Source organism: Sardina pilchardus, chromosome 22, assembly GCF_963854185.1.
Source record: "Sardina pilchardus chromosome 22, fSarPil1.1, whole genome shotgun sequence".
Lineage (NCBI taxonomy): Eukaryota > Metazoa > Chordata > Actinopteri > Clupeiformes > Clupeidae > Sardina > Sardina pilchardus.
In genome coordinates this window covers 15887043-15912675 of record NC_085015.1, presented here as the reverse complement: position 1 = coordinate 15912675, position 25633 = coordinate 15887043, and the positions used below count along the sequence as shown (strand labels likewise).

The 25633-nt window shown below is 40.1% G+C and overlaps 3 protein-coding genes across 3 annotated transcripts; all 3 read left to right on the top strand.

Moving 5' to 3' along the window:
* The first annotated feature begins 1709 nt into the window (after positions 1-1709).
* Positions 1710-7645, top strand: LOC134070604 (interferon-inducible GTPase 5-like). The gene is made up of 2 exons (XM_062526994.1): positions 1710-1813; positions 6494-7645. The coding sequence occupies exon 2, from the start codon at positions 6497-6499 to the stop codon at positions 7643-7645; it is 1149 nt and encodes a 382-aa protein (XP_062382978.1). The 5' UTR covers positions 1710-1813; positions 6494-6496.
* Positions 7646-17774: 10129 nt separating this feature from the next.
* On the top strand, positions 17775-18498 carry LOC134070603 (interferon-gamma-inducible GTPase 10-like). The gene is made up of 2 exons (XM_062526993.1): positions 17775-18407; positions 18490-18498. Exons 1-2 carry the CDS (start codon positions 17775-17777, stop codon positions 18496-18498), a joined length of 642 nt encoding a protein of 213 aa, XP_062382977.1.
* Positions 18398-20180, top strand: LOC134070646 (interferon-inducible GTPase 5-like). Its single transcript, XM_062527048.1, has 2 exons — positions 18398-18545; positions 19021-20180. The coding sequence occupies exons 1-2, from the start codon at positions 18504-18506 to the stop codon at positions 20170-20172; spliced, it is 1194 nt and encodes a 397-aa protein (XP_062383032.1). The 5' UTR covers positions 18398-18503; the 3' UTR covers positions 20173-20180.
* The last annotated feature ends 5453 nt before the right edge of the window (positions 20181-25633 follow it).

Genomic DNA, 25633 nt, shown 5'->3' with positions numbered 1-25633 from the left:
ACCTATTGTTCAGATTTAGTTTTCTAGAAATATATGCAAATTATTGCATATTTAAATACAACTGGTCTCATTTGCATATCTAAACATCACATTTCAGAAAACTTGCAATACAAAAAATCTTTGCCTTAATGTGAGTAAACAACTGTGAAAGTTTCAATTTGATATCTATAGTTTAAAATTTTACCCATTTCACCTGTAGTAAATCCCAATGGCAAAATGTATTGGAAATTGCTACATTTGACCTTGAAAAAAAGTATGTTCCATTAAAAATAAATCGGTAGATTTTTAATTATGTTAATTAGATATACCTAGAGATCACAACAAACTTGGAATGATTACTATTGCAATTAGTTATATGTCAAACGCTAGATTGACTGGCCTAGTAATAGAAACAACTGTGAGAAGAACGCTTAAATAATGGTGTAGGCCTATGTCTATCAGGTTGGACTTCACTTAGAACGCTGGGTGAAGATCGGTGTCAGGTAGGCTGCTCTGTCGAGATGGCTAAAAGCCCCCGTGTAGGCCCTGTTGGCTTCAGCCGATCCCGGCGTTAAAGTTATGTTCAATTGTCGTTTGCTAAATACAGTGCTTACGTTAACGTTAGGGATTGTCTTTAGCTGTTGACAACGTTACCTAGAGCAAACCGGTTACTGTAACGATAAAAGCAAATCAAGTAAGGAGTAGCCTACCCTACAGCAGGAGACAAGCGGAGACAAGACGAACGTCCGGGTTTACCAGCTGTGGCCTGATAGAATGTTTTCACAGCTGTTACAGTTTAATGAGTAGACGTAACAATTGATCTCTGCCACCAAGCGTCTCAACGTTAACTCTATGGGAGTTTTTAATTATTTTATCGTAAATATCTCAAAAAGTATAAAGTTCACAAATGTGAAAAATACAATCATCAAATCTCTGTTACAAGACCTTTGTATGAGTGTTTAAATTATGTCAAACGGTTCAGTGGTTTTAGCGTCATTAACCGTTGATTTTGGTCGGAAGAATAAGAAGAAGAAGAACAGTGATAACAGTACATTGCATTTACATGCAATGTAATCATTTGTGCCTATGGAAAAAACACTTGTGGTATCCAGACGGGATTTTTTAACTGTCACAGGCTTTGGCGCGGTGTTATTACGCTGCATGTCGGGGTTCTGTTCGCCATTTTGGGACTTATTTTCCAATAATTACCGGCGGCCAATACATTATCCCTTACATAACAGTTAGCGTTAGTACACTCTTAAGAGGCATTCTGTTGCACTCTGAGTGCAAATTAATAAATTACAATTTAATTCATTGTGAATACCAACATTGAATGCTTGTTTTTGGTGTTGGCCCATCAAAACGTGGAACACATTATTTTACAGTTAATCACCACCATGCAACACAAAGGACACAGACTAGCAGTGCTCCAGACTGAAGTCTGTTTTCTGACACAAAAGCTTTACAGTGTTTGACTAATTGTAGGCACCAAAATTAAGCAGATTTTGAAAGCACAACAGGGTATGCCACTGGCAAGGCAATACCCAATAGTGAAGACTGAACCCCTGGTAAAGCTGTACTCACATGCTTTTCTAAATAAACAATTCACTCCTGAGTACTCAACAGACAATTGTAGTCGAAATCCCTACCCCAGTTTGAACTCCTCCTTCAGAAGATACTGGGTGTGTTTAAAAATCTGAAACTCGGTTCACTTTCAGACAGACACTGTACAGAATTCTGTGAGTCCAGGCAACATTTTAAATGAAGTGAAGAATAATTTCCCACTACTACAGTACTCATTCCTTTTTTGGCTGAAGCTGAAGACATTAACGACGTAAGTAAAAAATGCTTTCATTGACTTTCATTATTTATTTCTAAATATCCCATTGTGCTATGTGTGAATAGTAAATACAAATATAATTCCTCATTTGATTACTGTATTTCCCATCTAAACATATTTTGAATAAACATAATACTAGTATAAATAATAGTGTCACAGTATATGTGATAAAGAGTATCTACATTAGAGAACAATATTCATTAATTTTAACACTTTTTAAAAGTAATTCAATACTGCTTCAATAGGCATAAGACACAAGTTACATTGTTAAGCTGTACTGTATTCATGATATCCTGAATCAATTAGTCAGCTCTTATTACATGTGCATTTCAGATTTTATCAAAACTAGATGTACCGCATAGCAGTACAAAACGTGACTACCGCTCAGTCCTGCACATTCTCTCAGCAAAAAAAAAAATCATGTTTGTTTCCATCTCCTAAAACTCCATCCCCTACTGCAACTTTTACATATGTAAATTAGTGTGTGCATTTGCTTTTGTGTTTGTGTGCTTCTCTGTCTGTTAGTTTTTGCTTGTGAGTGTGTGTGTGGTGGTGGTAACGGGATCTGTGTGTGTGTATGTTCACTTGTGAGTGTTTGGGTGATGGGGTATGTGGGCATGTGTGTGTGTTTTTCTGCGTGTTTGTGTGTGTTTTATTTGACAAAAAAAAAAAAAAAAAAAACTGACTAAACCTATATGATCGCCGTTTCGATAAGCGGCGGTCATAAGAAGAAGAAGACTTCAGATTACCAAAAATGATAATGATGACACCCTCTGAATTTCGATTTCATTCAGTTTTGACCAGGTCAGGTCAGAGATACCGTGGTATGCAAAAGTTTGGGCATCCCTCTGAGATTTCATGACAATTTGCAAAGATGTAGACGCTTGAGTGTTTTCCAGACCAAAATTCTTAGAGTAGCATTACATAGTTTTATTATTATAAAATAAAATGTAAAAAATGGGATGTGCAAAAGCTTGGGCATCCTTTTAATAGCATTCATTTTAAGACCTGAACAGATTTATAGACCTCTGAAGTTCGCCTACAAAAAGGATCCAAAGCTGCCATCTTTGCCCATATAAGGAGATCCGGGAGTTAATTGAAGCTAACTGCCTATGGCAAGTTGCATGGTAAGTTAGCTCTGGGGTAGCAAAGATCAAAGTGTGCCGTCTTCACCTACCGAAGATCACAGTATCCACTAGACGGCAGTGGCCAAAACTGTGTAGTGAAAAACGTCTGCATTTCCAATGTCATCATCCCCGCGAGAGTTTAACAGGTGCGATAATTGAAAATCCCCATGTTATTTTCCCATAGAAAAAATCTCAAGATACCGGATCTCCTTATTTGGGCAAAGATGGTGGCTTTTTTGTAGGCGAACTTCAGAGGTCTATAGCTGACAGGTTGCAGCACAAAATTGCTTTGATTAGCTCATTAGACCTTCAATTACAAAGACAGGTGGAACCAATCATGAAAACCTATTACCTATTTAACATAATGGCTGGCTGTGCTTGTCCTAGGTTCTTTCTTAGAGAGTGGCAACATGGGAACCTCAAAACAACTCTCCACTGACCTGAAAGCTAATAAAATCCAACGTTATGAATTAGGAGAAGGGTACAAAACATACTGTATCTGACAGGTTTAGACTGTCTGTCTCCACAGTCAGAAATGTAGCTGTGAAATGGAAGGCCACAGGAACAGTCACTAGCTACGTTTACATGCAACCATCGGAATGACCAATCGGATCGGTCAATCGGATTGGTGGAAGTTTACATGGCAAGGAGTATTTTGGATGCGCGCTTCACGCACATATAGCCTGCTTGCAGTTTTGCTCCCCGAGATGGACGTGAGAGCTTGCCTATGAGTTTGAGGCGTGAGATATTCCCTACTTCCAATCCTCTGCCTCTGCTTTCTTCTGTTCAAAAAGCAACACCATAGGCCTAGAGTTTCGTTTCTTTTCCTTATAATTAGAATGACTAAAACGACGAAAATATAAAGTAAAATTGCGTCCTCCTAACACACTCCCTGGCCGCTTTCACACTGCACAGCAAGTCGGTCAGCAAATGCTAACTTCATGCACGGTCATACAGAAGTATTCCAAAGCCAAAAATATAGCTGATTATCCTGTAATCTGACGGGGTAGCAAACCACCAAAACGTCTGACTGTTCGCTAGTTGTTTTGCACCTCAGATGTTGTTCAACAAGTCCCAGCTACACAAATTCAAACTTGTACGGAAAAGCATTCAATCAGGTCCTTGCCGTCTACCTAGCTTCCACACTGTTCTTTCAGACATCGCAAAATATTTGTCTCCACTGTAGTCTCCGAAACATAGCCTACCTGTTAATATTTGTCTTTCAGAAAACGAGACTTCATCACTGCATTTCAGTTGTTGCTTTTACCAAAGCCTACGCAGCTGCCAGTTAGCGTAGCCTATCCAACTGCCTGCAGCCTAGTAGGCTACTTCCTAAACTTCAAAGATTGTGTCAGATTTTGTGGTTGTTTTGAAAGTGTCACGAAACTAAATAGCCTATTCTTCCGATGCCATGTTATCCGTCACTGTTTAAACCTAGACCTAAAAGAAACGTATGGTTCAACCTCACGCCCAGTGCTTATGTTTACACCTAACCAAAGATCTTTCATTACTATCTTTAACCCTCTCTGCCTACACCGTGGTGGCTTTTTTGATAAGAGAAATATTGCGCCTCCTTTTCTGAACATGCGCAGAAGGGAAGAGTAGCAGGGAACGATCCGATCCAGTGTATACATGACAACTATTTTACTACCGGACGGGTCCGTTCCACCTCTTTCAATCCGATCCAAATTTCAATCAGATCGGCGATTTTCATTCCGATTGTCTTGTTTACATGAAGGAATTTCATTCCGATTGGGCCTGAATCGGATTAGAAAGGGTGCATGTAAACGTAGCTATTGTGAAGGAAAGATGTGGTAGGACAACAAAAATAGGGGAAAGGCACAGGCGAAGGATGGTTAAAATAGTCACAGAGAAGTGTACTTTGCACCAGGAAGAGCTCATTGGAAGGGTGATGCGCAAAAAGCCTTTCCTGAGTGTTCATCATAAGTAGAGTTTCATGAGGTATGCAAAAGTACATCTGGACAAGCCAGAAGCATTTTGGAATAAAATACTGTGGTCAGATGAGACCAAGATAGAGGTATTTGGTCATAACACGAAGAGGTATGCATGGTGAAAAAAACACACTGCATTCCATGAAAAGAACTCGCACTGTAAAATTTTGTGGAGGATCCATCATGTTATGGGGCTGTGTGGCTAGCACAGGTACTGAAAAACATGTTTAAGTTGAGGGCCACATGAATTCCTTACAATACCAGGAGATTCTTGACAAGAATGTTCAAGAGTCAGTCACAAAGTTGAAGCTATGCCGGGGTTGGATTTTTCAGCAGGACTATGATCCTAAGCACCGTTCAAAATTCACCAAGGAATTCATGCAGAAGCACAGGTACAATGTTCTGGAATGGCCATCCCAGTCCCCAGACCTTATCATCATTGAAAATGTATGGATTTATTTGAAGAAGGCTGTACACACACGGAGGCCAAGAAACCTGACTGAACTGGAGGCATTTGTGTGGAGGAATGGGCCAAAATACCACGAGCCAGACAGGAGGCATCTACAGGCCGTTATTGCTAGCCTAGAAATCTAGACGCACCCTAGCGGCCAAAAATATTTTTGCCTAGCGGGATGGTCTAGGGTCGCACCGTTGAGGCCAAGCCTGCGCTAGGCTCAAAACCAGCCTAGCCAATCAGAACGCTCTATCTGTGTACGGAGTCCTTGAGCCCGCCTTAGCTCACCTTCGGCTTCCGATTGACGCCAGGGGGCTGGACCATGCGTCCTCGTTCGATGAGTTGGGTGTGAGACCGTGTTCAACAACCATAGAGAAAAACAAAATATGGATGAGGCTAACGAAGCACGCTCGTTCGGCTTTGGAAGAGTTAGGCTTTTCTTTGAAGGTTGAGCAAAAAGAAGCACTCAAGTCATTCCGACATTCAAGTCATTCCGTTTTGCCGACCGGCTACGATTGATCACAAATGTTGGCCTATTACGTGCAGAGGCAGTTTGAAAGACAACTGTTCATCCCACCCACAGGCTTCAGCTCGGTGAATGGTCCAACCCCAGACTATACATTTCTGTGTAGTTTGGCTTGCCAGGCTACGTTATTGCAGCAAAAGGAGGCAAAACTAAATATTAATGAAATGATTTCTTAGGGGTGCCACATATTTATGCACATGCCTATTTTTGTTTAAATGTACATAAACATGTTTCTGTTGGACCAATAAAAGTTATTTCACTACCTGAGACGTTACCATAAGGTATAAAATAATGTTAAAATTAAGTTTCTGCATCAAAAGCTCAGCAAGTGACAAACTGATGCAGTGGTTTTCCTAAGGGGTTCCCAAACTTCTGCATACCACTGTACCTGCGATTACAACACCTAATTTTTGCTTTTTCATTATGAATTAGGTGGTGCTATTCATGAAATGAATGGCCTCATTAAGACCGGGGGGTGTCATGCACCCCGGTCTTTCAGCGTCGCTGCGCGGCGGTCATAATAATGGTTTTATATTGGGGAAAAACATACTAATTACATTAAATAGCTAAAAGAAGAACTAAATGTAACAGAAGACATTACTTTTTTCCTTTTAGATCATGGCTGATCAGGATACTCAAGTTTTACTTCAGGAATCTGGTGAACCGACCATAAAGCGGGCTACTGACAAGGCCAGAGAAGAAGTTGACAGGCTTGATAATGTGGTGCTCAATATTGCCATAACAGGGGAGAGTGGAGTAGGAAAGTCCTCCTTTGTTAATGCCATCAGAGGTGTTAAAGATACTGATGATGGAGCTGCACCCACTGGAGTCACACAAACCACCATAAAGCCCACTGCTTACCCCCACCCAACCGTGCCAAATGTCACTCTCTGGGACCTGCCAGGGACAGGGGAGCCTGGATTCAAGCCAAAGACCTATATGAAATCTGTAAATTTCCAAAACTACGACTTCTTTCTCATAATGGAAGCAGGGAGATTCAGGGAGAATGACATCATGCTGGCAAAAGAGATCCAGAAAAAGAAAAAGAAGTTCTACTTTGTTCGCACAAAAATTGACTTGGATGTAGAAGAAGAAGTAAAGAAGGGAGTAACAGAGGAACAGACACTTCAGACAATACAGGACAACTGTGGACAAAATCTCAAGGAAATTAAATCTCCTCCTCCTGTCTTCCTCATTACATCCCGAGACCTGAGCAGGTTTGACTTCCAGAAACTGATAGAGACTCTGAAGAAAGATCTTCCAAAACACAAGATACAAGCTCTTGTTCTGAGTCTACCTGTGTATTCCCAACAGTCTCTTAAAAATAAATACACAATATTCAACAAGATAGTCTGGGCTTTAGCCATCAGTTCAGGTGCAGTAGGAGGAATCCCAGTGCCATTTCTCTCACCTGCTTTTGACATTGCCATGGTAGTGTCTTTCCTAACCAAATGCTACTTTTCATTTGGACTAGATGATAAATCCCTTACCAAGCTGTCTGAGAGAGTAAACAAACCAATACTGGACATGGTAAAGGAATCATCACTTGTCATGGCAATTGGTTCAAACTCATTTCTTTCAACAAAAATGGCAGCAAGACTTGGCGCAGCAGGTGCTATGGAGACTGCGTGTAGCCTTGTGCCTGTTGCTGGTAATATAGCAGCAGCTGGAATATCTTTTGCTGCCACACGATCTGTGCTCCATGAGGGGTTGGATGAATTGTATAGAGTAGCCCAACAGGTGCTTCACATGGCAGAGCTGGCATAGAGTACAGCAAATATGTTGCCCAGCCTCAGGGTGTTGGAAGGGTTGCAATGTACTCTCCACTGTGTATATACATATATACACATTATGTTAGTTACTCTCCACTGGCTCCCTATAGTGGCCAGAATTAGATTTAAAGATTAACTGAACTGAACTGAAATTTGAAGTAAATGTAAACAGATGTATTTTATTTCTTCTCATTGGTACAATGATTAAAATGGCTGGATTTGTTAAAAGGGACAAAATGATACGGTGAAAGTGGTGGTGTTGTTACACGGGCGCCGCCATGTTGGATTTCAACAACCAGCTACGTCACTGGCATGGTAGGCCAGTCTAGCGCCTATGACTAGCACTTGAGCAGCATCGTAGATAGTTAGTCTGTGGCTAACCAGAGCCCATTTGGGCTAACTGACATGGCTAAGGACACGGAAACTAACAGGACTAGGCCCCTGGGTGCAGTAATGAAATGTATAGGCAAGGAACCAGCCCTATCTGCCTTAAAACTGACTAGCCCTCCGACAGCCCAAGGATTTCGAGTCTGTAGCAAACATTTTTTTAAGTCAACAAACTATTTAGAGAGCTGTGCTTTTGACACAACAGGGTCGTTGATTAGGGTTAATTATGAAAGACTGAAACCTGAGTCCACATTCCATCAGTTTTCGTCTTTTCAAGTGATGCTACCGTATAGGGCAAACCGATAGACACCACCGATGCTATCTGCCGCAAAAACAGGGCGCTGAAATGCACACGCCAGGCAGGGGCTTAGCTGTTATCCCCAGCATGTCTACTAGGCAAAAGGCTGGATGTAACGTTGTCGTCAAAATACAAAAAACGTATATTCGCATACACACACAAATAAAGCTAACTGTAGGCTTTAGCGTTCAACAAAACAAACTGACACACTGGGGCATAGTCACAAAACAAGCTAGCTAGACAACAAACGATCCAACCTAGGGAAAGGGCTCACTTCCAGCCTCTAAACACGTTAGAAACACGTCAAACTAGGTCAAACTAAACAAGCCAGCACTCTGACCATAGACTGCATATTAATTCATGACTCCGACGATATATCACATTTCGATCATAATGCGTTTATAAGCTGCTAACAACCACAGCGGGTCTGTTACACATGTCCCTTTCTACTCACCCTAAAGCTAGCTGATGTTCACCGTCTCAGGGCAGATTGTTAATGCAGTTCAAGTTCAATTTCTGAGTTCAAATCACAGAAATAGCTGTCCATAGTACGAGGTATCCGTGGAATATCCATCCGTGCAAAATCCATCAGTGCAATATCCATCAGCATCCACAACGAACAAATCTGCCAACTCTGCCCTATAGCCTAATACACGGCAAAACTTCTCCGTGCGTCGGAGTAAGTGGCGTGCAGATAGCAAGCGATCTTCTTGTCGGTCAGTACGTGGTGGCACAAATATCTGAATGCTTAACAATAAACATAGCCTTAACTCGACAAAGGCGTCTGCCAAATCCCATAACCATAACTCAAAACAGCTGTGTCATTCTGATCAGATTATGCAGCCATGCCTATTCTGCTTACTGCACATTAATTATAGGCTAATATTATACAGTATTCCTTATTGACTAGCTGGAATTATTTTTTCCCCTTTCATCATATGTGTAAAGCAAGCATGCGTGGGCAACAGGGTTTGTTTTATTTATAGGATTGCATATGTTGAACGGCCAGGCTGGATGAAAAATGTGAGAACCAGTTTCAACGCTACTCCTTATCAAACTGCTATATGATGACAAAATTGATCATCTGTATTTTATTCTCTCTACCCCCTGCCTTGTCAACAAAATTATTCTACTCGTGATTTCTGTTTAACTCGTATTATAGCGGTTATCGCCGCAAAGTGACAGCAACATGCGTCTGACTCGTGTCAAAGGTTTTTGTTTTTTTTAAACTGAAGGGCTGCTGGGGACTGAAACTGTCGTCCCCCATCTGGTGATAGTCAGACACTACATGCCTGGACATCAGATCCTCAAATGTGTAACCCATGGCATTAAAATGACTAATTTTCGTGAGTAGCCTATATCATATGCTGCAGCTGTTGCTTCTGAGGTCCTACCATGCCAGTGACGTCACTGGAATTGATAGCGTTCTACTACTAACAAACACATTTTTTGTGTTGCTTAAAAAAGGCTATGTATTGAATTTTTTTATTAAATTTTTTTGTGCAATTTATTTGTAATTGTGATGACTAACACTTCATCAAAGTTAATTATTTCAGTTCAGTTCATCTTTAAATCTCTCACGTTGGCCTGTAGGACACTGACTGGATCTGCTTCCTGCTACTTTAGTTCGATGATCAATGCATTTATAACCGTCCACTGCAGTCTTCTGATGAGTGTCTGTTGTGTCAACCAACTAAAAATGCTAGGTCAATTTCTAGACTCTTTTCATCAGTGGTTTCATGTTGGTGGAATGACTTGCCCAGTACTCTCCGTTCCAGCAACAGTTTTGGATCTTTCAAGCATAAAATCTTAATCTTAAAGCATATTTGTTCAATATGCACTTAGTTTGCTAAGCGCCTCTTATGTGTTATGGTTTGTAGGTTTGTTTGTATAATATAGTATTGTTTTGTTATTATTAGGCCATTGATTGAATTTGACATTGTTGTTTTTATTTGTGCTATTGTGTGGCCTTGCATACCATAGTTATTGTTATTATATGATTGTTAACCCTCTACTGCACACATTATTATGTTGCATGAAAAAAAAATATTCCACATCATTTTTTGGCTTATTTTAGGATATTTTATTGATAAAAAACATTTTTTTATTTTTTGGACCCCCCCTTTTCAAAATATTTTTTTGTTGCCTTAAGGCAACGTTGTGCCACAATGGTACAAATTTGCATAGGAAATTTCCCATTCACATAACATAGACAATGCTTATTCAGCAGTAGTAAATCACAGTTTTAACAATGAACATACTAATATGTAAAAAGAAATCATTTGTAACATATGAAATGTAAAAACATTTGTCAGATTACAAACAGTTTGTCCTAATATGTTTATTTTCAATGTTAACGTATTGTAGCAGTTTATGCTTATTTTCTTTTAAAGTATGCACACTCAGTAAACCTGAACCCCTCTACTACCTCCATACTGTCCACCCACCCCTCCACTACCTCCATACTGTCCACCCACCTCTCTACTACTCCACCTACCCCTCAACTACCCTCACACCCAGCCCTCTACTACCCCATACCCACCCCTCAACTACCTCCATACTGTCCACCCACCTCTCTACTACCCCATACCCACCCCTCAACTACCTCCATACTGTCCACCCACCTCTCTACTACCCCACCTACCCCTCAACTACCCCACACCCAGCCCTCTACTACCTCCATACTACCCACTCAGCCCTCTACTACCCCCATACTACCCACCCACCTCTCTACTACCTCCATACTACCCGCCCACCCCTCTACTACCCCCATTACTACTCACTGACCCTCACCCAACCCTCCACTACCCCATATTACCCACCCCTCTACTACATCCATACTACCCACCCCTCTACTACTACCCCACCCACCCCTCTACTACCTCCATACTACCTGCCCAACCCCTCTACTACCCCCATTACTACTCACCGACCCTCACCCAACCCTCCACTACCCCCATATTACCCACCCCTCTACTACCACCACTACCCAACCACCCCTCTACTACATCCATACTACCCACCCCTCTACTACTACCCCACCCACCCCTCTAGTACTCTCATACCCACCCCTCTACTACCACCCACCTTTCTACTACCTCCATACTACTCGCCCACCCCTCTACTACCCCCATTGCTACTCACCGACCCTCACCCAACCCTCTACTACCCTCTATCCCACCCCTCTACTACCACCACTACCCAACCACCCCTCTACTAAATCCATACTACCCACCCCTCTACTACTACCCCACCCACCCCTCTAGTACTCTCATACCCACCCCTCTACTACCCACCCAACCCCTCTACTACCCCCATATTACAAACTACAAACTATTTTACATCACATTTAATTTCTAAAAACACAGAGTTGTTCAACACACTCTCCTGTGCACCATTTTTACCAGATGTTTCCTTCTTGATTTCCCCGACATGCAGATCCCTCTGTTTTCGTCCGTAGAACACTCTTGTGTCCATTTTGTCTGTCAAAATGTGTTAAAATAAGTTATATAAAATGAAAACAAGGTTTAGCATACATATGTATACATTACATTGTAAGCAAATACTTGTGATAATATAATATACCCCTGACACACAAACAAAACAAAAGTTCACAAAGACTATAAAAAAGTACCCCTTTGACGCACAACGTTGCCCTGAGGCAACAGTAAGAAAACAGTGGATATCTTAAAAATAAAACTAATAAACCTTCCCAAAACCTGTCAAAAGTCTTCTTTACACCTTCAGACACACTAACATATTTTTATTTTTAGTTTGTATCAGTTTAAATAACCTTAACAATGCAAATTATCTTACCTTCTTGTCACACCATGTGCTCCTGCGACCACCCATCAGAAAAGGAAGTCCCTCCTTCAATTGTTGCATCAAAATGATAACCACACCTCATTGGACCATACCTTGACAGTTTTTTCACAATTCTGATTGGTTTAAATAAATTAAAGGGACCAATTCTGGACATGGGACTTAACTAAACCTTACGTTGCCCGAGGGCAACGTTGTGCAGTAGATGCAAATCATTTGTACATTGTAATTTCATTGAGGATTAGTTTGCTTTATCTTGAGTTGTCTTTAGTTGGTACCAAAGCTTTCATAGTATAGTAATGATGCATACAATAGTATTTCAGAGCACAACAATTATTCCTAAAGTACATAGCATTTCTGTGTTCACTGCATATCCATTTTATGTTTTGCATACTGTAAAAAATTCAGGATGACTTTGATAATCAGCATGCAATAATCAGTAAATACGTGTTTGTAAACAGTCTGTTACAGAGAAATAAACAAGAACAGGAAGTAATCAGAGTGTCTAGTGTTGCTCGATGTTTATATTTATCTTATTTATGCCTCTTGGTATCAGTTTTGTCTTCAGCGTCAATAATATCAATAAAACATTGTCACATTACCACACCACATAGCTCTTCCAACACTTTCAGAAATTCTGCCTGCAAAGTGGGAAAATCAAGATTCATACTGTACATACAGGGTCCTCCACAATTATTGGCACCCCTGGTTAAGATGCGTTAAAAGCCTTAAAATAAATACAATTTTCATTATAGAAGCATACTCTCATACTGAAAATTGTAGAAAAATTTAACCTTCAACTCAAGTGAATTTTAAGGTGGGAAAAAAAATCCCTGACTGAGAAGTAATTATTCTTCATAAAATCACCTGTTCCACAATTATTGGCACCCCTAACAATTCCTAGGAAATAAATGTAATTAAAGTATTTCTGTAATTTCTGTCATTTCTACAGTAGTTTACAAAGTCAATCAGAGTATGTAGGAACATTTATTTAGTAATTCTTAACATCCTGTTTCCCCGGGCAATAAATATGACGTGACACAGAGGCCATTTCTCTTCAACATGGAAAAGACAAAGGAACACACTGTTCAAGTAAGGCAGATGTGTGTTGACCTTCACAAGTAATGGCTACAAGAAAATAGCCACTCGCACACCTGCCCATATCTATGGTCAGAGGAATCGTTAAGAAGTTTAAAACAACTGGAGCAGTGGTAAACAAGCCTGGAAGAGGACGCAAGTTTATTTTGCCACCATTTATTTTGCCACCACGCATAGTGAGGAGGATGGTAAGAGAAAAAAAAAATCTCCAAAACTCACTGTTACAGAATTGCATCAAGTGGTTGCATCTTGGGGTCACAAAGTCTCTATCTACATTATCTACATGCCAACAAGTAGTTTGGGAGGCACGCACGGAAAAAAAACCTTTCTCACTCAAAATCATAAGCACAAACGTCTGGAGCGGTACTGGGCCTTCAACTGAGACCATGTGCTTTGGTCAGATGAGACAAAGTTAGAGCTTTTTGGCAACAAACACTCTAAGTGGGTCTGGTGTAACAAAAAGATGAGTATGCAGAACAGCACCTCATGCCCACTGTGAAGTATGGGGGAGGATCGGTGATGCTGTGGGCCTGTTTCTCTTCCAAAGGGCCTGGGAACCTTGTTAGGGTGCATGGCATCATGAATGCTTTGAAATACCAGGACATTTTAAATCAGAATCTGGTGGCCTCTGCCCAAAAGCTGAAGATGGGTCGTCACTGGGTCTTTCAGCAAGATAATGACCCTAAACATATGACCAAGTCTACACAGAAATGGTTCACCAGACACCGTATCAAGCTCCTACCATGGCCATCTCAGATCCCAGACCTCAACCCCATTGAAAATCTGTGGGGTGAGCTGAAGAGAGTGCAGAGGAGAGAACCCAGGTCGTTGGATGATTTGGAGATTTTGTGCAAAGAGGAATGGTCGAAGATCCCTCTTTCTGTTTTCTCTAATCTTGTGAAACATTATAAGACAAGATTAGGTGCTGTATTATTAGCAAAAGGGGGTTGTACAAATCATTAACATCAGGGGTGCCAATAATTGTGGCACACATGATTTGATGTAAAATAATAATTATTATTTCTTAATGTGGGATTTTTTTTCCTTCTAAATAAATGCACTTGTATTAAAGGTTGGATTTTACGCTTTTTTTTAATTGTGGTCCTATATTATTTGAAAAAAAAAATAATTTATTAGAAGCTAAAGAACACTTCTTAACCAGGGGTGCCAATAATTATGGAGGGCACTGTAAGAATTATAGCCCTACAGCTGACTCTATTGGTGTAAATGAAAGGCATACATGTAGTTCATTGTGATATCAAGATCTTGTCATGTCCCTAAAACTGTACAGTCCGCTTAGGGTACTTCTGAAGTACACCATTAGAAAAATCAATAATGGGGTAGCAATTTTGGCCCATCACATATCATAAGCTTTTCACTCAAAGTGACTGTATAGCCAATGTACAGTTTCACTAGAGATTGCGTTTGAGATCTGTTTGCCTAATTGGTGTTTGTAGCTATATGGTGCTGGTATTTATTTAGTTTGCACATTTATTTCACTTAATACAATGTCTATTAGTTTCTCTGTTGCCTTGGTACATTTATCAAATGATCCTTAAGATTTGTGTAACGGAGTAGCCTGGCACACCCTCCCAGTGACGTAACACCTTCGGCGTTGCTGTCGCTGGTCTGGTCAACTGCTAATCGGGAAGGATTTCTGAATTCCCCAAATCTGCGGAACTGCCCCCTTTGTTCGAGAACCAATCAACTTTGAGCAGCTCCAACGGCTCTGGGTAGAGGCGTGTTCAAGGCAGAGGAAAGAGTGTTGTTATTGGTTTAAACTCGGCAAACCGCTTTCTGACATCGACCAGTAGCAAATCGAGGCACTTAAAGGAGGCGCGTCAACCAGCGCTTGGAGAAACCGTCTTAGCACAGGCTCTTGGTCAGACTAAAGTCTCGCAGAGCCTTTCAAGTCGATGGCAATCAGGCTAGTAACGGAGGGCAGGTTGGACAAGTTGACCTTTGAGGCACACACACAAGACAAGGAAATAGACCGGTGTGAATTGCCTGAGTAGTACAGAACGATCTAAACTACGACTGGTGTGAATTGACTGAATACTATATTCTGGCGTCCTCTAGAGGGGGGAGAGATCTTAGGCTACCAGCACTCTAGTGTGGATGAACAGAGCAGTCAGACATGCTACCCAGGCTAAGCAACTAGTCACAACAGCCAGGTCATTCAGAGAAGGGGGGGGGGGGGTTAGAAATCAACAAACTCAAACAGCCCGCGACAATAGCCCACTTCCTCACAAGGGGATGGTCAGATTACTTCCCTTAAAGGAGAAGTTCGGAGTGAAATTGACCTTAGCTGTACTGAAAGATGTTGCCAAGTACTTACATGTGTCCAATAGGCACCTTTGCTCACCCCCTAGCATTCCAAAATTACGCCGTTTTCAGCCGAGCTTGCATTAGGCTTGCAGCTACAGTAGCTGTGGGGGCAAAACGTAACCTATGCAGCTAAATCGCTACTTTTACACCATTGTCATAATGACAAGTCCTTGTGTCATTACGGAGAAGACAGTCAAATGGCTTAGTTATGTTGTCAGAATACAGAAACAGTGTACTCTGGAGGGATTTTCCGGATGTAAACTATGGCTAAAACTGACTCTGACTGCTTTTTCTGACAGCGTTTTCCTGAGACCTTTGAATTTCATATGTATAGCACAGCGCCACCATGTGGCCAATCAGGAAATGTGCCAGAAATGTTCTATGCTTTGACTGCTGGATCTAAAATTTTGCAAAATATCGGATATTATGATGATGATGATATTCATACTTTATGTCCTATTAACATGGCTGGCATAGCACCACCAATTGGCAAGAGAAGGAATGTGTTTTTCTTCACTTCTGTTGGATATCACAATCAGATTCATCTGATTCAGATTAGGTGTATATGACATCTAAACACCAGTGTTGGTAGTAACGGCGTTTAAGTATAACAGCGTTATTAACGGTGTTAATTTGTCAGTAACGAAGTAATCTAATTAATTACTTTTCTCATCGTTGCAACGCCGTTATCGTTACTGAGAATTTGAAGCGTCGCGTTACTACAATTTGGCTAAATGAAGCGCGTTCACTGGATAGGATCATAATAGGATGGAATACCCTCCCCTGAGCTAATAAATAAATGTATATTAGCCTACAATCACCCTTGACAGACTAGGCATAGCTACCAAGATACTGTACATCAGAGTGGAATCTGGAAATAATTTCATTATAGGCACACTTCCAACTTCAGGAGGGGAAAAAAGACTTGAATAGGCTACTCACCAAATCCAAGCCATTTCATTATATGTAGCGAACTTTAAGTTAATTGTGCACTTTCTCTGTCTGTCGGATTTCTATAGTTTCTCACAAGGCTACTTCACTGAAACTGAACGTTATCTTCAAAGGAGGACCCTATACATTTTAAAGATAGCCTATTTTATTTTTGAGGGCTTTTGATATCGGGGGTTACCTTACAGTAAAATTAATTATTAGCCTATTACACGTCTCTGCTGCATAGCCTACGTTTCGTCAGGGCCGTTCAACTGGAGAAGGGGTTTTTCATTTACTCCTGTAGATTGCATATAGACTTGGTTGCGACTTCCGAACAGTTTTGTGAGTGCCACGTTGTTAATATTTGGGAAACTGCAGGTAAGGGTAGCGACCGCACAGCCCTGGCTGCTGAAGTGCCGCGAGAGCGCAGCAAATCGTCATAAACAATATATTTAAGCTCACAATAATCAGACCGGCCCAAAACGTTAATGGCCCACCGGGAATCCTCCCGCATCTCCCGATAGCCACCCCGGGCCTGGGCTGGGTGGGCGGATGCCATGCGCACGTTCTGACTTCCACCCACTAATTGCACCGAATACTTGTTTTTATTCTTCAATCAGTTAGGCTATAATAAACATGTTTGACGTTAAAGATGTTATAGAATGTAATAGCGTTATAGAACATAAAAAATCACGTCAGTTACTTTGCTGAGTAATTAATTACTTTTACAGTGTGGTAACTGAGTTACTAACTCAATTACTTTTTGGCAGAAGTAATTTGCAACGGTAACTAATTACTTTTTAAAAGTAAGATGACCAACACTGCTAAACACACAATATGCCTGTGCCTTTGACAAACGCATCACATGTCAGTGCTTTGTTAGATTCCAAAATGTCAGTGTTATATACAGTTTGATAAAATAAAAAGTACCTACAATAAGGAACTGAAAGTAATCTAATGTTTCTTCAGTAAAAAATATGTCTAATATAATTAAATATCAGTGTTATAGTATATACAGTTTGATAAAGACTACCTTCAATAATGAACTGAAAATAATCTAATGTAGCTTCAGTTAGGTAAGACTCAAGATACATTATGTTAAGCTGTATTCATGACTTCCAAGTCAATTTGGCAATCATTATTAAAATGCAAATTTTAGATTTTAACTGTTTTTTTTTTTAGAAATCATACTAATTACATTGTATAGCTGCTTTGCAAAAGCAATACACAATGTGCCTTACCTTTTTTACCTTTTTAGATCATGGCTGATCAGATCTTCCGGAGAAGAGCCAGAGCTCAACAGGTCGACACGTTTAATAATGTAGTGCTCAATATTGGTATAACAGGGGAGACTGGAGCAGGGAAGTCCTCTTTTGTGAATGCCATCAGAGGTCCTAGGGTTAATGAAGTTCGAGCTGCAAAAACTGGAGTCACACAAACAACCATGTATCCCACCGCTTACTACGACCCATCCAAGCCTAACATAATTATCTGGGACCTGCCAGGAATTGGGGACAATACATTCAAAGCAAGCACCTATCTGAAAGATGTAAAATTCAAAAAGTATGACTTCTTCATCATAGTGAGTGCAGGGAGATTCAAGGAGAATGACATCATGCTGGCAAAGGAAATCCAGAAAAAGAAGAAGAAGTTCTACTTTGTTCGCTCAAAGATTGACTTGGATGTAAAGCACGGAAAGGAGAAGGGTGTAACAGAGGAACATATCCTTCAGACAATACGGGAAGACTGTGAAAAGAATCTCAGGAAAATTGAATCTTCTGCTCCTGTCTTTCTCGTTGCATCCCGTGACTGGAACAGGTTTGACTTCCAGGAACTCGTAGAGGCTCTGGAGAGAGACCTTCCAGGATACAAGAGACCTGCTCTTGTTCTGAATGTACCTGTGTACACCCAGAAATCTCCTGAGACGAAACAAAATGCATTAAAGAAAGCAGTCTGCACTTGGCCTATCTCTTCAGGTGCAGTAGGAGAAATGTCACTGCCAGGCCTTCCACCTGCATCTGATGCTGCCAAGGTAATGACTTTCCTAATTAAATGTTACTATTCATTTGGTCTAGATGAATCCTTTTAAAATGTGGAAAACTTGGGGTCTGAAATGGGTCTGAAAATTTTCCGGTTGCATTGTATAAAGGTCAAACTTAAAACTAAATTTTCTCAGGAGAAACATCCGTTGCTGCAGATTTTTACCTTTGGCAGTGGCCATAGGTAACAGGGAGACCCCTCGTCTATGGCTCTAGCTTATGGTTATACAGGTTAACATATTGAAAACCGATGGGTGCTGCCTCCTTTGCACCCTCCCTTGGAAGGCAAACTTTGCTTTAAGCTGTGACATACTTTTATTGACTTTAAAGATATCACTCACTAATAATGTAATGCTGCTTCAAAAAATGTCACTCTATGTCACTATGATTTTATTAAAATAAACAATTTAATTTCAGAGAAACATGAATACTCTATTAGGTAGCTTCACATTACTTTTTCCTTTTCAGATCATCGCTGATCAGGATGACTCACAAACTTTACTTCAGGAGTCTGGTAAACAGACCTTGGAGCAGGCCATTGCCAAAGCCAGAGAAGAAGTTGACAGGTTTGATAATATAGTGCTCAATATTGCTATATCAGGGGAGAGTGGAGCAGGAAAGTCCTCTTTTGTGAATGCCATTAGAGGTCTTAAAGATATTGATGATGGAGCTGCCTGTACTGGAGTGGTACAAACCACCAGAGGTTACTCTCCTTACCCCCACCCAACCATGCCAAACGTCACTCTCTGGGACCTGCCAGGGACCGGGGAGCCTGGATTCAAAGCAAACACTTATTTGAAAAATGTAAATTTCCAAAAATATGACTTCTTCATCATAGTGAGTGCCACAAGATTCAGGGAGAATGACATCATGCTGGCAAAGGAAATTCAGAAAAAGAAAAAGAATTTCTACTTTGTTCGCTCAAAGATTGACATTGATGTACAAGAAGAAGCACAGAAGGGAGTAACAGAGGGGCAGACTCTACAGGCAATACAGAGGGACTGTGAGAAAAATCTCAGGGAAATTAAATCTCCTCATGTCTTCCTCATTTCATCCCGAGACCTAAACAGGTTTGACTTCCAGAAACTCATAGAGACTCTGGAGACAGATCTTCCTGAAAACAAGAGACAAGCTTTTGTTTTGAGTCTACCTGTGTATTCCCAGCAGTCTCTTGAGAAGAAATACAAGACATTCAAGAAATCAGTCTGGGCTTTGGCCATAGGTTCAGGTGCAGTAGGAGGAATCCCAGTGCCAGGTCTCTCACCTGCTTTTGATGTTGCTGTGGTAGTGTCTTTCCTAATGAAATGCTACTATTCATTTGGACTAGATGATAAATCCCTTACCAAGCTGTCTGAGCGAGTAAACAAACCAATACTGGACATGGTAAAGGAATCATCACTTGTCATGGCAATTGGTTCAAACTCATTTCTTTCAACAAAAATGGCAGCAAGACTTGGCGCAGCAGGTGCTATAGAGACTGCGTGCACCTTTGTGCCTGTTGCTGGTAATATAGCAGCAGCTGGAATATCTTTTGCTGTCACACGATCTGTGCTCCATGAGGGGTTGGATGAATTGTATAGAGTAGCCCAACAGGTGCTTCACATGGCAGAGCTGGAATAGTGTACCCCAGTGCTGGAATGGTTACAGTGAATTGTATTATGTGTGAAGGAATTGTAAACAATATAGAAATATCAGGCTGAGTGGGTGAATGACCAAGTGTGTTTTAAATGCAAATAATTTGTAGAGTGTAAATTCACCTGACTCAAGGATTAAATAATTTGCTTTATTTTGAACTGTATTTTTTATCTGATCTTCACTTGTATCAATTTATAATCATTTAAACTGGATGCATACAATAATAACCTTTGGGTAACACTTTATATTAAGACACACATATTCACCATTAATTACCTACTTACTAACATGTGTATTAGTAGCATGCTAACCATTTGTTGGTCATTATAAGGCACTAATTAATACCTTATTCTGCAAGACCTTATTCTACCCTTACTAGACTCTTAGGGCGCACTCACACTAGGTACGTTTCACCCGTACCGTACTGGAGCACGGTTGCGTCTGGTCCCTGGTCTGCGCTCACACTGCATAATATCAAACCGTACTTGGGTATGATTGAGTTGCTGTGTTCTAGAATCTTTATGCAACGTGTGATTGTTAATTGGAACGTTATTGTTTATTTCGTCATTAATGACATCGTGCTTCCATGCGTACCGTACCAGAGTCCACCTCCTCGAAGCGTACTAGCGTACCGTACCCCAGTACGGAACGAAGCGATCACACTGGTCAAATAAACCGGACTTTAGGGGCAAAGTGTACTCGGGTACGGTACGAATTGCCTAGTGTGAGTACGCCCTTAATTAAGAATTTCCCCTATGTAAGCTCCTAATTACCCCTTATTCATAGTTATGAAATAAGTTGTTGCATATGAATTATGACTTAAATATACATGGCTCAGTATGGGGCTTGTAAGGTGGTAGTACAACAAGAACAGTTATTCACCCCTAATAATACTTATCAAAGATGGTCTATTCAAACTGAACTAGACACTAAACCACATGTGCTAATAGTGTACAAACAACTAATAATTAAGTCTTTGTAATGCCAAATATGTTCCCTATTCTAAAGTTGGATCTTTGTTCACTATTAATTCACAAATAATTTGCCACTATTAACCACCATGTATGTATACTGTGTCATACTAAAGGAGAAATCTGGTGTGATTCAATCCTTAGCTCTGCTGTTTGAGGTCAGTAGGGAAGAATAAGATGCTGTCCGTAAGGAAAAGAACAGAGAATTTGATACAACATACAGTAGACCAAATAGCAAACCCACAACTAACATTAACTGAATGGGGCATAGGCACATTGAACTGAAAGTGAATATCTATGTCTCTTTCAGTTAGTGTTAGCTGCCTGTTAACTATAGATCTTTGTTGAATCAAATGTTCTCATTCTTTCTTCTACTGACTCTTTGACCTCAAAAAGCAGAGCTATAGATTAATTCACACTGGATGTCTTATTTATGTGACCCTTCACACTTAAAAAAAAAGTTTTCAGTTTGAGACTTTTGAGTACTCAGGAACCAAGAAAGTTAGCATACAAATATATCCAGGTTCGCCTTTCTCGCTATCTCGTATTCATTATATATTTTGTATTTGTGCTAACTTAGCTGTCTGCTTCTTGTGTAGCCTACTATGTGCTGTAATACAGTTAATAAGTGTGAATAGGAGGCAACTTTAGTTTAGGGAACGCATGGGGGTTAATAAGTGCCAAATGAATTGTGAATTAAATGTGAACAAAGACACAACTTTAGAATAGGGAACATATTTGGCATTACAAAGACTTAATTATTAGTTATTTGTACACTATTAGCACTGGTGGTTTAGTGTCTAGTTCCATTTGAATAGACCATCTTTGATAAGTACTATTCGGTGCGAATAACTGTTCTTGTGGTACTACCACCTTACAAGCCCCATACTGAGCCATGCATATTTAGGTCATAATTCATATGCAGCAACGTATTTAATAACTATGAATAAGGGGTAATTAGGAGCTTACATAGGGGAAATTCTTAATTAAGGGTCTAGTAAGGGTAGAATAAGGTCTTGCTGAATAAGGTATTAATTAGTGACTTATAATGACTAACAAATGGCTAGTATGCTACTAATATACATGTTAGTAAGCAGCTAATTACTGGTGAATATGTGTGTGCTAATATAAAGTGTTACCAAACTTAACCTGAACAACTATTCTCAAAGAACATCGCAGGTCTGTGATCTCTCAGTATCCATACAATTTCCTCCATTTTTGCATTACTGTTTTGTTGAATAGTGCGCACAATTAACTTCATTGTGTTCTCATTTACAATAGTGTGCTCTCGTTTGACTAAATTGTGCTCTCATTTAAAGCATTGTAAAATGAGCGCACAATTTATAAAACGAGCGCACCATATACTAAAGCGAGGGCACTATTTATTAAAACGAGGGAAAGATTTCGCAAAATGAGAGCACAATTTAGTGAACATGGTTGTAGAATATTGCGTGCACGATCTACTTAAACGTGGCCACAATTTGTTAAACATGCACTCAATAAGTGAGAACGTGAATACATTTTACTTTATTTGAGCCCTCAATTTAATAAAAACGTGACCCCGTTGGAGGCCCATGTGCTCACATTTAGTCATCTCCGACATTCTCTCACTGTTTGCCGTCGCAATAGAACCTGTCTAGAGGTCCTAGTAGCTTACATTTCCCCATTATGGATCTGGTCAGGCTATACCATGGGTCACAGTAATGCAAAAATGGATGAAAAAGTAAAACACTATGCTCACATTTTGAAGACATATTGATGTTGATCATCTTGCCATAGTTGCAAATAGCCTAAATGTGCATGTTATACAAGTAACAAATGAAATCCAAGATCATCTATATTTTGTTCCACTGGTGATGGATAAGGTCTGGTATCGGTTCTGCTGGGAATCAAAGTCCTTCAACACTGACAAGCCCATGCGCATGAAGGACTTTCAGGTCCAGGCTGCAACCTTATGTGTTGGGCAATCTCACGTGTTTGGAGTCTCTGCTTCCAGCCACAAAACATAGAGTCCTTCCTGGGCCACAGGTATGGTAAACTGGTAAATGGCTCCTCTTCCATCTGAGCTACTGCCGTCCAGATGTCCACCACACGTAATGAGATGAGATAAAGGGCTGATGCCACTATTGATATACTTTATAACCTGTTCAAAATGCAAAGTCTGTGTCTGGTTTGTGGAATGAACTCAAAATCTGTTTTGCAGCCAATTATAATAAAAATAGAGCATGAGCTTTTGGTGTGTGGACTTGATCCACTGATGAATGTCTTTAACTTTAACTGGATATATAAAAAAAACAGACTGATAGTCTGTTTGTCTTGGCCCTGTCTCATTATTTGAAATAGCTTCAGGCAACTGATATGTCAGATAAAACTTCCCTTACACAATATTCAAATATGATGACTATATGGTGGCTATGGTGGGTCTCTTTAAAATGACTTGACATACTGTAACAGTGTTATCACTCAATTTAGTTTTCATTCATTTTTGTCCTCTGTAGGGGACATCAGTCTGAGTCTTATGAATGAAATACCATTCATGCCAACTATTCAAATCCTTTTGTACTCTCAAGAGGACATCCTGGGCTTTCTGGTGATACCACAATTATGTGGGTTGGGTTAACAGATTTCACAAATTTTATTTTCAAAATGGCGGCTATTGAATTTTTTTCATTTCATGGCAGCAACAGAGGTAATTGACCATTTTTGGTCATTATTATGTATTTTATTGCACACAGTCAATTTGTGTCATAAAAATGACAGTCTCAACTTGAATTCAGAGAGATTTCAGAAAGATCTAACAATTCTAACACCTTCAAAACATAACTTTTGTTCAATGTCCCCTGTAGTGGACATCAGGACTCAGTACCCCTGCTTTTTAACCAATTTCTATGTTTTAGAAGGCAGAGGGTTGAGTGAGACAACAAGGTCTACTTATTTCTAATAAATAAAAGGAGATACAGGATAAAAGGGGATCCCTTAAGGTACAATACAGCCCCAGAAGCAGTGTGTAAGCTAGAGCTTTAAGGTTTATTAAGAAATAAGTACATCGTAGGTGAATTTGCCTCAATGTACATTACCCAATTTGTATTTTGGGTAACTGATTACTCCATTTACCTGTAAATGATTATTTGCCACTCCTAAAAGTGCTTTCACATTTACAATTTATCCATCAAGCATCCCTTTAGTGTACCTCTGCCATCCTAGGATGCCCTGAACACTAACGTTTCATTAGTCTCTTGGGTCTTTGGCACAGGGGTCAGAGGTCAAATAATGAGAGTCCCTATCATGGTGTATACTCTCTGATGCCCTCACAGCAAGCCATTGCACTTCTTCAACACATGTTCATTAAAGGGAGAGTGTAGTAACCCCTCCTACTCTAAAACCTAGCTCTACAGTGTGCCATGTACGCAGACTGGCTGCAACACTGATGAACCAGGCTCATTATTATGGCTGTCTGAATGCTTATTCAGACATTATGGCAATACTTCATTATAGTAGCCATCTCTTAAAGCTATGTTGAAAACACTTGAGGGGGAGCAAAGCCTTTCTTGGCCACCTATTTGCCTGTAATATCTCACATACCCTAAGACTCCATTGACTTTAATGCAATACTATTACTATTCCCATAGGGTTAGGACATTCGGATAGTCCTGATGTCATCAGCAGAGGACATCTGATAACACAGCAATTAAGAACATTTTTGGAATTTTTTTTGCTGCAGCATGTTTCTTTAGACCAAAATACTTAAATCATCTAAAAAAAATCTCAAAATTAAAACTTTTTTTTCCCCGGGTCTCAGGAGGTTAGCAGCTAATGTCAAAAGGAACACATATTTTCGAAGCATGTCAGTATGTTGTTAGTTAGGCCTACATTTTGTTTGTATATGGACCATTATAATTGAACAGATCAAACTTTAAATGATGTTGATAATGTTTAAAAAATCTTGTTTCATCCCTTTTTCAATGTGAGTACCTGCCCACACCAAAGGTCTCTGCATGGCCCTGGTGAAAGCTTAAAAGTAGAGATAAAATTACTCGAACATAGCCTAGGCCCCTAAGGGTTGAATAATTGATTAGCTACTATTTGCATGTAATTCTTCACAGACCCATCTTTGTCTTGACTTGGTGTCATTATTCAAATAACATCAGACAACTAAATTATCTGATGAAACTTCCCTGACACAATATTCAAATGATCAAAAAAAAAATAGCCCCAACATGTAATGCTGGTGAGAACCCAACAACTGGAAATACATGATAGCATTAGTTTAGTGACTAATCATTTCAAAGGTTACTTACCTATTAGATTGCATATAGTACCCAAATAAGTGGTTGAGAGAGAGAGAGAAATCAGCTCTATCTGCCTTCTAAAATCGGCTCTGTCTACCTTCTGCTTCCAGCTCATTCTTTTCTACACATGCAGATGGAGAAAGAAAAGTAATGTGTGTGTGCAATCTGTGTGTGTGTGTGTGTGTG

Bases quoted from the DNA above. Each gene is read 5' to 3' on its own strand.
- LOC134070604 (XM_062526994.1), top strand. From the start codon at position 6,497: ATGGCTGATCAGGATACTCAAGTTTTACTTCAGGAATCTGGTGAACCG.
- LOC134070603 (XM_062526993.1), top strand. From the start codon at position 17,775: ATGGCTGATCAGATCTTCCGGAGAAGAGCCAGAGCTCAACAGGTCGAC.
- LOC134070646 (XM_062527048.1), top strand. From the start codon at position 18,504: ATGTCACTGCCAGGCCTTCCACCTGCATCTGATGCTGCCAAG. The intron at 18,546-19,020 runs GTAATGACTTTC...TTTCCTTTTCAG, and splicing joins CTGCATCTGATGCTGCCAAG to ATCATCGCTGATCAGGATGA.